General features: G+C 48.3%; 2 protein-coding genes across 4 annotated transcripts in view; one reads left to right on the top strand and one right to left on the bottom strand.

Annotated features, from left to right (window-relative positions):
- Positions 1–579: 579 nt before the first annotated feature.
- MRPL51 (mitochondrial ribosomal protein L51) lies at positions 580–2,552 on the bottom strand. Its single transcript, XM_019548956.1, has 3 exons — positions 2,435–2,552; positions 2,253–2,360; positions 580–915 (listed from the first exon to the last, which is right to left on the bottom strand). The coding sequence occupies exons 1-3, from the start codon at positions 2,508–2,510 to the stop codon at positions 719–721; spliced, it is 381 nt and encodes a 126-aa protein (XP_019404501.1). The 5' UTR covers positions 2,511–2,552; the 3' UTR covers positions 580–718.
- Positions 2,553–2,893: 341 nt separating this feature from the next.
- The window catches only part of NCAPD2 (non-SMC condensin I complex subunit D2), a 48,704-nt gene continuing 38,777 nt past the window's right edge, over positions 2,894–12,820 (top strand). For 2 of the 3 annotated variants that reach the window (XM_019548954.1, XM_019548953.1), the window contains exons 1-8: positions 2,897–3,136; positions 5,186–5,244; positions 5,688–5,869; positions 7,115–7,254; positions 7,598–7,725; positions 7,825–7,948; positions 8,057–8,204; positions 8,538–8,735. In XM_019548954.1, coding sequence (XP_019404499.1) covers positions 2,925–3,136; positions 5,186–5,244; positions 5,688–5,869; positions 7,115–7,254; positions 7,598–7,725; positions 7,825–7,948; positions 8,057–8,204; positions 8,538–8,735 — 1,191 coding nt within the window. In that variant the 5' untranslated portion in view covers positions 2,897–2,924. Of the gene's footprint in view, positions 3,137–5,185; positions 5,245–5,687; positions 5,870–7,114; positions 7,255–7,597; positions 7,726–7,824; positions 7,949–8,056; positions 8,205–8,537; positions 8,736–12,820 lie in introns of all 3 variants that reach the window. The other variant, XM_019548955.1, reaches the window with a different exon arrangement.

Here is a 12,820-nt window from a genome sequence, read left to right as displayed (position 1 = left end):
CTTTTTTGAAGATGGGGACCACGTTGGCCCTCTTCCAGTCCTCCGGTACCTCACCAGAGCACCACGAGTGCTCGTAAAGTTGTGCCAGGGGACTTGCAATGACCTCGGCCAGTTCCTTTAGAACTCTAGGGTGGAGAGGCAGTGCTAGAGAAGGAGGAGTACACAGACTCCCAAAAAGGAGGAAGTTTGTGACTGTTGGCAGCAAGCAGAAGTCTTCATCTCCACCTGCAGCAGCTTTTCTGGAAAACAGATATGGAGCCTTAGCAGCAGGGGAGAAGGAGCACATTCCATTGGTAGAAGAAACCAGCCCAGGCATCCCCAAGGTTGAGAGGGCACTATTTTTACTGCTGGGTTCTCACTGAGGATGAAGGGGAAAAAAAAAAAAAATCAAGAGTCTGAAACTCTGATGAGTTTTGGAAGGAGCACAGCACAGCAGGAAACGGAACAAAAGGAATCAGCAAAGTTAGGCAAATAGGAGTTCTGGACCAAAAAGAAAAAGGCAAGGGGCCCTGGGTTGCGACCGAGGTGCATCAATTAGGGGAAGTGAATGCACAGGTGTAACTACAAAATTACAAGATGTTTGTAGAAAACAAACTCAATTTATTATTATGAGGGCTTTACAAACTACCTGATTTGTACACATCTTCCACACATTTCCTCAGCTCTCCCCAAGAAGCCATCCCGGCCTCGAGGACAAAGGTGGAATGCAAGGCTGCTCCTAGTGACGCAATCTGGTGTGGTTGTAGCGTCTGTACAGGTACCGGATTCTCTTCACAAGATTTTTGTAATCCTGGTCAAACATGCGATCACCCACCATCTTCTTTTTGCGGATGCATCTCTGCAGCTCGTTCCCTCGCCAGCCTCGTAGCCACTTGGGACCTGTGATCAGGTCCTTGGGATGAGCCTGGAAGTTTCCTGAGAGCCAATAAAAGTGGGAGAAAAACAGAAGCAGTGAGAGAAAGGGAGTCCTAGGGGTCATTAGTCCCAGATGCCACAAACCAAAATCAGGGGTGAATCCAAGGGGTGGGGGCGGTGCACTGATACACTTGCACTCCCCGTTGATTCCCTGTCCATCCAAAATTTAAGCCAACTGCCTGGCAGCAGTAGCAGCATTTCTATTCAGGCAGCAGTGACAGAGCCTATTGACCTCAGACCTCGTTATAATTTGCTTGATTCCTTCTAAACTCTTCATTCCACAGGGCCTAACAACCCTCTGTCCTACTAGATGGGTCCTACTACTCCAGCTATCGCAATGCTGTGGTCTGTTTGCTGCTTCTAGTCAAGTTGCACCTACTTCAGAGCCCTGCAGATAATATTTCTTGCTAGAGTTAAAAAAAGACTAAGGTTAATAAAGAAAGAGAGAGAGAGAGAGAGATGTACATTTAACTTTACTGACCCCATAATGAATGAAACAGAGTCTCTGGATTATATTTGCCTAGCTTGTTGTGTTTTTTATAACACGGAATACAGCATATTAACCACCTTACCAATAAAGGAGGACTTTTTGCTTCAATCTTAAATTAAATAATACATTTCCATTCAGGCAGCAGTGAGACTGTTGACTGAATTCACGGCTCTTGAAAGTCTACCCAATTCCTTCTAAAGTCTTCATTCCACAGGTGTCAACGGCCCTCTCTCTTTTGATGGTCTTTGTGTTGTCCCAGTCCAACCAGCCCTTGTCCTGCAATTCTGTCCATCAGCTGTTCCTGACAACATGGCTCCTATTTCATGCCTCATTTCAATGAATCTTAGAGAATCACAGAGGAGTGAGAACCTCCAGCAGTCATCTAATTTACCGCCCTGCCTGAGGCAGGTTCATCCCATATAAATCCCATGGGATGTTCAAAACATCCATTACAAATCCATCATCTAAACTTGACCTAAGACCATCAACCCTGGCACGGCACAGACGTAACACCCTCACAGCTAACAGAAGAAGTGCTATTAACATACACTCAAGAGATCCCAGGGACAGGCTATTCCTCCCGGCTGCAGAGCAAGGCAAAACCCCCTTCAGTCTGAATCAATCTGACCAGGGGTAACATTCCTTCCTGACCCCAAACCTACCAATGCACTGGCCCCAAGCAAAAGGGCCAGATGACCTAGCCAGGAACCTCCAGTTCTTAAGTCCCAGCAGGAGCATTGGCACAGCCCAGTCACAGCCACGGGGTCAAGGCACCCGCTACAACCTTGTCATGCCCACAGGTCGGCCCCTCCCCCCGCCCGGCTCCCTACGGGCGGCCGCGGCTCACCCAGGATTCCCACGTTGTCGTAGACGCCGAAAAGGGCCCGCTTCTCCGTCCAGCGGTCCACCTGCACGTGCGCGGGAGGCTCCCTCACGCGCGGCCAGCGGGGCGCGTCTGAGGGGAGAGAAACGGCGTAAGACGCGGGGGTCCGGGCCAGGTCCGCCCCGCACTCAGCTCCGCCTACTCACCAACGCTAATGGCTCGGGCGGCCGTGGGGCCGCGGCCCCACAGGAGCACCCTCGCCATGCGCAGCATTGCCGCCATAGCGCCGCTGCTGCTGCCGGCTCCCGCCGGGGGACGCGCGCGCAGTTTGCTAGGGTGCAGCCCCGGCAGCAGAGAAAGAGGATAGGCGCGCAGGCGGTCCGGGCGCACCCTACTCCACCTAACCACTTTCCCATCGGACCCCGCGGCTGCACTGGCGGCCTCCCGCAATGCAGCGCGCCCGCCTCCTGGAAGCTCAGGGAGGCGGGGTGGGGAGGGAAACGGGGTGGAAGCTGTCCTGCGTTGTGACGCAAGACGGCGCCGATTGGCCAGCGCCTACCGAGGAAACGGTTGGGACTTGCGCGGGCGGGCGCCTGGCGCCATTGGCCGCGGTGGTGAGGCGGTGTGTGTGCCCATTGGTTTCCTGGCGCGGCGCGCGCTTTCGAGCGGTGCCCGGGCCCGGCCACCACCTCCGTCATGGCGTCGCCGCCGCAGCCGCCCAGCGCGGCCTGGGAATTCCAGCTGCCTCTGTGCCCCGGGGACCTGCTGCGCAGCGGAGGCCCCGCCTCGCCCCGCCTGCTGCAGCCCGCGCAGCTGCCCGGCGCCCTGGCCGCCTTCGGGGCCGCCTTCGGGGCGCAGGGCCCGCGGGCCGTGCTGCAGCACTTCGACGCCCTCTGCAGCCTGCTGCAGTGAGTGCTGGGTTGGGGGGTCGCCCTGCCAGCCGGGCTCCGCCTGCCTCGCTGGGAAACGGCTGAGAGGTGCCGCGGGAGCTGGTTGCTAGAAGCCGCGCGTGCCGCCATTGTCCTACTCGGCTGCGTTGGGGGCCCCGCAAAGCCCGGCCGCTGTAGCCAGAGGGGGCTACGGTGCAAGCAGTGGGGCGGGCTTAGCCCTGCCATCTGGAGCCAGGCAGAAGGCAGAGCCGATTCACACTTTACCAATAGGGTGGGGGGTCAAGCTCACCCGGCTCCAGGTCCTGCAGGGCCCTGCTCTGGCCACCCCTGTTACAGACCAGTGCAGACCTCGGTATGCATGTCTGGCACAAGCTGTCTTGATTGCTTCATTGGAAACCGCCTGGTGGGGAGTCCAACGTCTGACTGGGCTGGGAGGGGTGGATTTGAGGGGTGTGCAGTACTCGCATAACCAAGACGGTAAGGTTTGCTCTTTCTGTAGGATCCTGGCTTTGTCCCAGGAGAAACCTGAAGTCTGTTTTTTAGGCAAAGCAACTGCCTGCATGCCCATTTCAATGCCATTCAAAACCTGGAACAGCCAGGCCCCAGGATGCATCAGGCTTCTGCTTTTAGCCAGTGGTGCTCACATAGGTGCAGGTGTGTCCATAGTGCCTTTAAAGGGTCCTTTTTGTAAGACTTTCTTTGTGTGTGGGTGGAGCTCTGCCCAATGGAAATGCCAGCTGCTGTAAGGATTGATGTGCAAACAGTCTGTAGGAGCCAGGGGCTAAAGAAGTACTCGGGCCAGTAGGGGACCCAGAATGGAGCAGTGGCTACCCAAAGGGGTCTTAAACAAGGAGTCCACATTAGATTTCTAGTCCATAACCATATCCATGTCCATAGTGTAGGCCAGGCTAGAGGTCAGGAGACACAGTGTCCAAAATGCACAGCAGGGTGCATGAGGGGTCCAAGGTGGGGGTTGAAGCAGAACCAAGGTACATTGTTCCAAGGCTGGGAGCATAGCAGAGCTGCCACAAGGTGTGCAGTGCTGAGCAGCAAAAGCCCAGATGGAAGGCCTGGGTTTATATACAAAGCCCAGCCTATCCTGCAGGCAAGTAGCTTAAACCCAGGAGTGTCAAACCCATGGAGCTCCTTATGGGCTAGATTCAGCCCAAGGAACACAACAGTGGCACCTCTGGCTCCAGCACAGGGCATGCAGTAGTAGCTCTAACTCCTGTTGCAAGCTTTGAGCTGGAACTGCAACCACATCAGGCCTGCAGCCATGGCATTAGCTCCAGCGCAGGTCTTATAATGGTAACTCCAGCATGGGGCGGGGCTCGTGGCTCAAGAGATAGGTCTGCGGCAGTAGTGATGCATGGAGTGGCCAGAGGGTGATATCCTTGGTCATCCTTCTACTACTGACTGCCATGCTCACTGAGGCCAAAGGGCTCCAGATTCCTCTGCAGGCCAGTCATCCTCACCACACCCCCCCAACCTCTGGTAGCCTGCAGGTAGCTCATCCATTTGGATACTGCAGCTCTGAAGGCTGGATCCAGCCTATGGTCTATATGTTTGAAACCTCTGGCTTCACCCTTATGGCTGCTGCCAGCCTAATACCAGGTAGCATGGCCAGAGATACAGACTGCTTTATAACAGCTGGATATGTATAGTTAAGGCTGCATTGTGCCCTTTCTGCAAGGTTTAGCTAGCTGTAACTGCAAAATATAGTTGGAGTATTTTGGGACTCTCCTGAAGTTGAAGTAGAGTGAGTGAGTGTGTGTGTGTGTGTGTATTGAATTTTCTAAACTGTTAACAGATCAATTGAGAAATACACTAAACTAGAATTTGGAGAACACAGTTTATGCACAGACTCTATTAGAAGCCTCTTTTGAGTCTTCTCACAACATGGTTTTTCTAATTGCAAGTGTAATGGGTTGAAAACATGAGTTTGGAGTAAGAATAGTAAATAGGATTTAGAGGAGAAGTCTGGGCTTGCTTGTGGTTCTGTTGCTTGATTGAGCATGGTACAAGCAACCATCCTGCATTGTCTTATTGGTTGTGTCTACTTCACAGTCATTTCCACACTGTGGATGCTGCTATCAAAGAGGCTGCCCTGGATCAGATGAAAAAAGGTGGGTGTAAACCTCCTTCTCTCCTTGTATGGGGAATGGTGGGTGTGTTCTCTCGCAGCTGTATGATGACATAAGGCAAATGTGACTTCACTGGCAGGGCTGCATCCTCAACCCATTTCCTTAAACAGGTCTGTAATCTTGGCAGACAATGCAGAGTTGTGTGTGTTTGCTGTAAGGGCAGACCAACAGAAAATTCCATTTCCTGTTATCCGTCTCCTCCTAGCTAAGAGGTACTAGGAGTTGAGTAAGGTTATGGGGACAGGGTGCACTGATGATGTCCAAGGTGTGGGTATTGGGATGTGGCCCAGGTCAAAGCTGGTGAGAGATGAGCACAGGTCTTTGGTAATCTGATGGCTGCTGTTAGCTTGTGTTTGAGATGTGGGAAATGAGAATCATTAACCCATCTTGCCCTAAATTTCTCATGTCTTCCTATCTCATTGTAGTAGTGTCCTCTCACTCTAATGACCTGCCTTCCATCTTGGATGATCCTGGCCTGAGCTCCTCAGACCGCTTGGCTTACCTCAACGCCCTTAAGATGAACTGCTACGTGCTGACTCGTCTAGTGGAGGCTTTTGAAATGGAGTCTTTCAAGTGTGACTCAGTGGAGCTGAGTCTTGGTGGAAGGGTATGTGCTGTGGGAGGATAAAAATGGAAACTAAATATAGTTACTGGACACTCTGTAACTTTATTTTTATATGCTGATGTTCATTCAGTCAACTGTAACATTAGATATGTGGCATAGCTGAAGCTTCCTAGGTGGATACTGGCAAGGCTCTTGGGTCACATGGAGGCCCAGGATATATGGCGTATGCATCCTCAGGGAGTTCTTTTTGGGCAGGAGCAGCAAGGAATGTGACATATCCTAGTATTAATATTCCACTGGTATCTAAAGCCTGAGATGTTTTGTGTACAGGCTTTTCTCTAGTTAGTTTCTGACACTTGCTCCCTGACATTCCTTCTGTAGTAGAGGAAAGGTGTTGCAGTTGAATGCATTTGGTTGTAGTCTTCGGCTCATGTCGGAGTTATGGCAGAGGTTCTCAGTACTATAGAGCCTGATCTTTGTCTTTGCTACTAAAGGATGATGTAGCAGTCTTGTATTGTGCCACTTGTTATAGAATCATCGAAAAATAAAGCTGAAAGGGACCTCAGTAAGTCATGTAGGCCCACCCCTTGCTCAAGGCAGGATCATCCCTATCCAAACCATCCCATATAAGTTTTTATTTAACATATTAATTGAACTACACAATCAGCCCTATCCCACAACCGTAAGGTGGGTGCATCTACATGTGCGCTTTAATGCACATTAGCCTATTTTAATGTGCATTAAAGCATCTCTAAAAATGTGCTATTTAGTTAATGTGCATTAAAATAGGCTAACGTGTATTAAGTGTCACTTAAAAGCCATCCTCTTTAGTTAGTAGGCTAATGCACGTTTTCCTAGAACTTCACAATGGAGGTACTAGATTTAATCCTCATTAACTAAAGCATATTAACGCATATGTAGACATGCCCATCATGCTCTCAAAAATCACCAAAAGTACTGTAACCTGCTACAGGTACGGCAGGGGGATGTGGACTGTTGGTGTCCCACCACTGCAAAGGTTCTTAAAATACACTCAGAAAATTGAGGAAGAGGGCCATATTCTCCTCTTCTTTATGGAAACCCTTCAGATATTTGAAGACTGCTATTACACTCACTCTTACTCACCTTTTCTGTAAGCTGAGCATGCTTATTTCTTTCAACATTTCCTTTATATGGCTTGCTTTCCAAGTATTTTTTCATTTTTGTTGCCTACCTCTGCACCTTCTCTAACTTTTCCATGTCTTTTGTAAAATTTCTGGTGTGCATACCTCGTAATCTTATTCTTAGAACAAGAAGGGCTGCACTAAGCGCTCTGGATTCTCATGGGAGGAAGAGAGGCAGCCACTCATACAGCTGCTGACAGAGCTGCTGCAACTGGATCTCCGTCGACTGTGGAGTGGTTTGGTGGTAGAGGAGGAATTTGTGAGGTAAGGGTGAGTTGAATCTTGAGGAACAGTAGATGGAATTGAATGAATGAAGGGTGTGATTCTTTCAGGGGTTGACTTTTAGAAGGATGGATTGAAAGGTAAAGCTTCCTATGAGGCAGAGCATAACAAACAATGAGAAAGGACTTTGAGAATGATTCTGTAGTGCTGAGGAGTCTGAGAAAAAAGTTCTTGTTTCTTTAATCGTTTGGGACATTGGAGCCTGAGAAACAATTCAGTTGGGGGCGGTAATGATGGCAGGAACCTGGGAGGCTCCCCCAGTTCAAATCTCTTGTGTGGGGTTGGCATAGACTGCATTGTCAGATCCTGTCTCCATCTTCTTTAGCTTGATGACTGGCATCTGTTACCGCATCCTGGAGAATCCAACCATCAGTCACCAAAAGCATCGGCCTACACGGGAGGCAGTGATACATTTACTTGCTGTGACTCTGATGCGTTATGACCACATGCTTAGTGAGTTCTCTGCTTTCTTTCTCTCTCTTTTGCGCTTTCTCCTCAAACTATGTCCCACTTACATTCTCTGATCTTTTTTCCTCTCCTCTGACTTGGCAGGTGCCACTCTGAAGATCACACAGATGCTACAGCACTTTGAACATGTAGCCCCTTTGTTTGGAGAAGCTGTGAGCCTTTGGGCTACAGAGTATGGCATGAAGAGTATAGTGGGTGAGGTGTTGAGGTAAGAGAAAATCACCAAGACCCTACTACCTATATCCCTCTTCCTGACTCCCTCCCTCTCCCAACAGCTGTGGACACCTTCTTTCTATCTTTTCCCCTCTTTCTGCAGAGAGATTGGACAGAAGTGTCCAGAGAACCTGGCTCGGGATATTTCTGGAGCTAAGGGCTATGCTGTCTTTCTCACAGAATTGGCCGAACAAATCCCAGGCATGGTGTTGTCCAACATGAGTGTCCTGCTGCATCACCTGGATGGAGAGGTACTGTTTGGGAAGGAGCTAAGCTTTCTCTCCGGAAGAAAACAGAATGCTGCCATCCAGTATCTTCTGCCTCTAAGCTAAACCTATTTCACAAAAATCAAGAAACAAAAATTGGCACTCTGGGATAGATTTCTACCCTGGTACACTCTTTGCATTCATAGATGATGTAAAGAGAACAGAAATTGTTACGCAAACCCCCAGTATAGGCAGTCTGTCTCACCAGAGAATCGTGGGGCCTGAAAATCCATAAGTGCTGGACTATCTTTTTTAGCCAGAGTATTACAGGACCTTATCTTCTCTCAACTCCTAGTCTTATGATTTGTCTCTTTTCAGAATTATACAATGCGAAATGCCATCTTGACAGCCATGGCAGAGATACTGCTCCAAGTACTGAATGGAGACCAGCTAGAGGAAGCTGCCAGGAGTACACGGGACCAGTTCCTGGATACATTGCAGGCACATGTGTGTGATGTCCTTGGGCACGTGCGCAGCCGCGTATTGCAACTTTTCACACGAATTGTCCAGCGCAAGGTGAATATGCATGGAGTTAATTGTGAGCACAGGGCAGGGAGATCATACAGTCTCACATTCGCTTGTACAGGAAGTAGAGGGAGAATATGAGGCTTCTTGCTGGGCTCTCAGGAAACCTCTGCTCTCTGCTTTTATGACTGCAGGTTGCCAAGAGCAAGGAGTGAAAGTTTCACTTATTTCTAAGATATATCAAGCAAGGTATTTCCTGTAGAGGTAAAGGGAGTATCACTGCTCTTGTAGGAGGCTCTGCTGAGACCTCATTTGGAATACTATATATAGTTTTGGTCATACATGTTGAAGAAACCTGAAATCAGACTGGAAGAGGTACAGAAAAAGGCTTCTTGGAAACAGAGAGCCTGTTATGGGGAAAATAGAGGAGCCGGCTTATTTCATCGAAAGAGAAGCTTGAGAGGAGGTCTGACTTATTCCCTGATGTGCTTATAGACGGTAAACACCAGGAAGGAGAGGAGTTATTTAAGCTAAAGGACAACATTGGCACAAATGAATATTAAAATAAACTGATCTGAATAAATCTTAGCTAGAAACTAGGAGATGGTTATATTGCAGGGCTGTAGTAGAAGTAGTGGCAGCAAGAATCCTAACTAGCCTTAGGATGGAAGGGATTATATGAACTCAGTAATCTTAAATTTCTTATGCTTTTATATTTGAGATGGTTTTTCTATCTGTACACCCCACTGCAGGATGCATATATACACCATCTATTTGAGCTCAGAGACTTCTTGTCATGCTGTGCAGTGAGAGTATAAATGGCAGCATGTACATCCCATTCCTTTGTCCTTCTCTTGTACCTTTGGTTTGAGAGAGCTTTTCTTCACTCCTCTCACAGACCTCATTTTTGACTTTACAGTTTGTTCTCATTCCTTCAGAGTTCAACTCTTCTTTTTTCCCCAAAAAGTGTTTTGTACATTCTAGCTAATATGCTTTTCGTATCTTTTTGGCCATTGCCACAAGGATATCCTGGTTTTGGACATTACTATATTTCAATTTTCTGCAACTAGAATATTACCCTTCAAGATCTTCAGGCTTCAGATATTACTAATGACAGATATGCCAACTGTCTGTACTGACAGAAATTTTCACATTCCAGGGAAATGTGCAGTTTGCAAATCCTTCAGTTCCTGAAACGAGTAGTCCAGGCTTTGTGCTTTTATTCACCCAGTAAATCTGTGGGCCCAGCCTCATACTTCAATGTTTGTGACTGAGATGGAGGTGGAGGCTTACACGTATAACCAGATCTTTAGCAGCCGGACTGGACAGTAGGGGTGTGGGAAATGGGCCATATTCAATTTGGATTTGGCCCAAATCAGGGATTTGGAGAAGCAGTGATTCAGCCATAGACACAGCTTTAAATGTTTTTTCTACATCCTTCGCATGCTTGGCAGCAAACCCAGAAGTGGGCTGGAAGTACTTCTGGTCCACTTGTGGCTCTGCCGCTAAGTGCGCTTCCTCCCCCCCTCCCCCCGCACACTCCTGTGGGATGCTCTATCCACCCCAGCATCTCGGCATTCACAAGTCGCCTCATAACTTGAGGTATGTAGAAAAAACATTAAAAGCTGGTTCTATGTCCGAATCATCAAATCTTCCTGATCTCTCTGAATCGATTCAGAGGGTTCAAATTCGATTTGTAGAGAGTAAAGGGTCTCCTAATTCAATTCAGATTCAGAGATTTGGCTGCCAAATCAGGCCGAACCCCTGCCAAATTGAATCAGCAACCAAAGATTCGCACAGCCCTGCTAGACAGGACAACCTGACATTAATTCCAAGGGACGTTTGAGAGGAAGGCACCACTGTCACAGACTGCAGCTGGTATGACACCTCGGCTCCAAGCCTCTTTCTACTGTTCTCCATGTCTGCAGAGAACGGATTGTATTTCCCTTATGGCTTTGTCATTTTTTTGGTCTATGACTCTTAACATTTTCTAATAAAATTCAGAGTGCCCGAGCGAGGGACTAACATAAGAGGGATGGAGGTGAGGAGGGGAATGCAACTAAGTTACAGAAAATAAGGACAGTGTTAGCCAACTAAGCTCTGCCTGGGGAAAGCTGGGAGGAGGGGATTGCAATGCTGAGAGAGAGAGATAATAGATGTACACAAACCCATACAATAGTCCGTGGTGGTAGAGGAGGTAGGTTGAAGAAGTTACTCAGTCCATTGAGTCCTATCACGGGGGTCCTTGCCAGGTGGAGTGGAGTGGTCTGTGGTTGGAAGCTCTCAGAGTCGATCATAAATTTTGCCCTGGGGTAACTCCTTACCTCAGCAAAATTCAGTGTTACCTACCAGCAACCAGACTTTGGAGCTTCAGCCAAGGAAGTTTGCCAGTTTATGGGATATTTACCCTTTGGTTTTCAAAATATTGTAGATCCTCCCTTCCACTGAAGTGATATGCCTGTACTTGTCTATTGCCCCGGAAATACCCCTCATTCCAGACAGTCAGTAACGTACATAAAACAGCGATAAGATTTATTATACAAGATATAGTTATGCTTGTTTTATATAATCTAATTTGGAAAGTGAATAAAAGCAGAGATAAACAGGATGAGGTTTTTTTTCTATCTAGAAACAACTTTTGAGATTGCACCCCACATTCATTTTCCTTTAAAATGATGTTCTCAGCCAGTAGAACTGCCAGCTCATGTTATCCCAGGTTTTCTGTCTGAGGCCTAGATACACTCCTTAAGGCCAGGGATCCCTAGACGCTATTTTTGCCTTACCAGGAATTGCCCCAGCTCCAACATTGTCCAGGGGGTTGAACTGTCATTGCCACAACCACTGCTGCCTGGCCAGGGGAGGGCTGGAACCTCTGTGTGGTCTGGGTCCCAGTTCAGAACTGAGGCTGGAATAGAGGGTAAGCAGCAGTAGTGGGGGGCAGGTGCCAGGGGCACAGACACTGCAATGATTGTGGGAATAGAGAGCAAAGGTCTGGTGGCAGGGCACTTGACTCCCCTGCTGCTTGTCTCCCTGCTGCTGTTTTTCAAGCTGCAGCAGTTGGGGAGGAATGAATTTAAGATGACCCTCCAATAATTAGATTCTGTACATGAACAATTTTAACAAATGTACAGGAAACCCTCACTATTCACGGGTTTGGCATTCACAGTTTGAAATATTTGCGGTGCGCCGAATATTCCCAGTGCACCACAAATGTTCACCTTGTTACAGCATCAGCGGTGTCTGTGGGAGCTCTGCTTGCCACTGCTGAGCTTCTGCCACCACCAGTGCAGCTGTGCCCCACTCCCCCAGCTGCTGGGGGCATGCACTGTTCATGAACAGAGTGCAGTATTTGCAGATTTTGTCATTTGCGGGATCTTCAGAACGTATCCCCCGTGAATGGCCAAGGTCTTCTGTATAAATTTTCCATGTAAATAATCGTATTATTGCAAGGTCGTCTTAAATTTGAATTTCTCTTGGATTTGGCAAAATACAGTAGTGAAAAATAGCAGTTTCGGCATCTGATTCCTTCTAGATGGTTGTGTCCTAAGAATGGCTTCTCCCTTTTGAAATGTACCCAGCTGTTGTTTGGGGCTGTCACCTCTGCTCAGGTGCACATGGATAGTTTTTGCCACTTCCCTGGCTGATTGATAGGCATACTAATTCCTGGTTTATACTGTAGAGCAGGAGTGGCCAACCTGCAGCACATGTGCTATAATGCGGGCAGCCTTGCAGCCTAGGTTCTCCATGTGACTGGAGAGGGCACAGGCAGTAAAGTGGCAGATAGGGCAGGAGCCAAAAAGCAGAGCAGCAGATTGGGCAGGGAGGTGAAAAGAGCAGCAGATTAGGCAGGAGAAGGAAGGGAGTTGGAGTGGCACTTCGGGAGGGTGCTGAGCTAATTTGTGGTATACCTTCCAAAAAGGTTAGCCCCCACTGCTCTAGAGATGGGGTTCCTCACATATATTAATAGCTTTTGTCTGGTGTGGGACATTCCAGACACTTGCTTCAACAATCAACTTACTGTTCATATTAAGTTACAGTAAAATATACAGGTTAGACAAGTGGGCAGAAAACAACAGAATGCAGTTCAACAAGGAGAAATGCAAAGTGCTGCATCTAGGGAGGAAAAATGTCCAGCA

This window comes from Crocodylus porosus, unplaced genomic scaffold (genome assembly GCF_001723895.1).
Source record: "Crocodylus porosus isolate Cpor-Errol unplaced genomic scaffold, CroPor_comp1, whole genome shotgun sequence".
In the NCBI taxonomy this organism is placed as follows: Eukaryota; Metazoa; Chordata; order Crocodylia; family Crocodylidae; genus Crocodylus; species Crocodylus porosus.
This window is presented reverse-complemented; position numbering and strand designations above follow the sequence as displayed.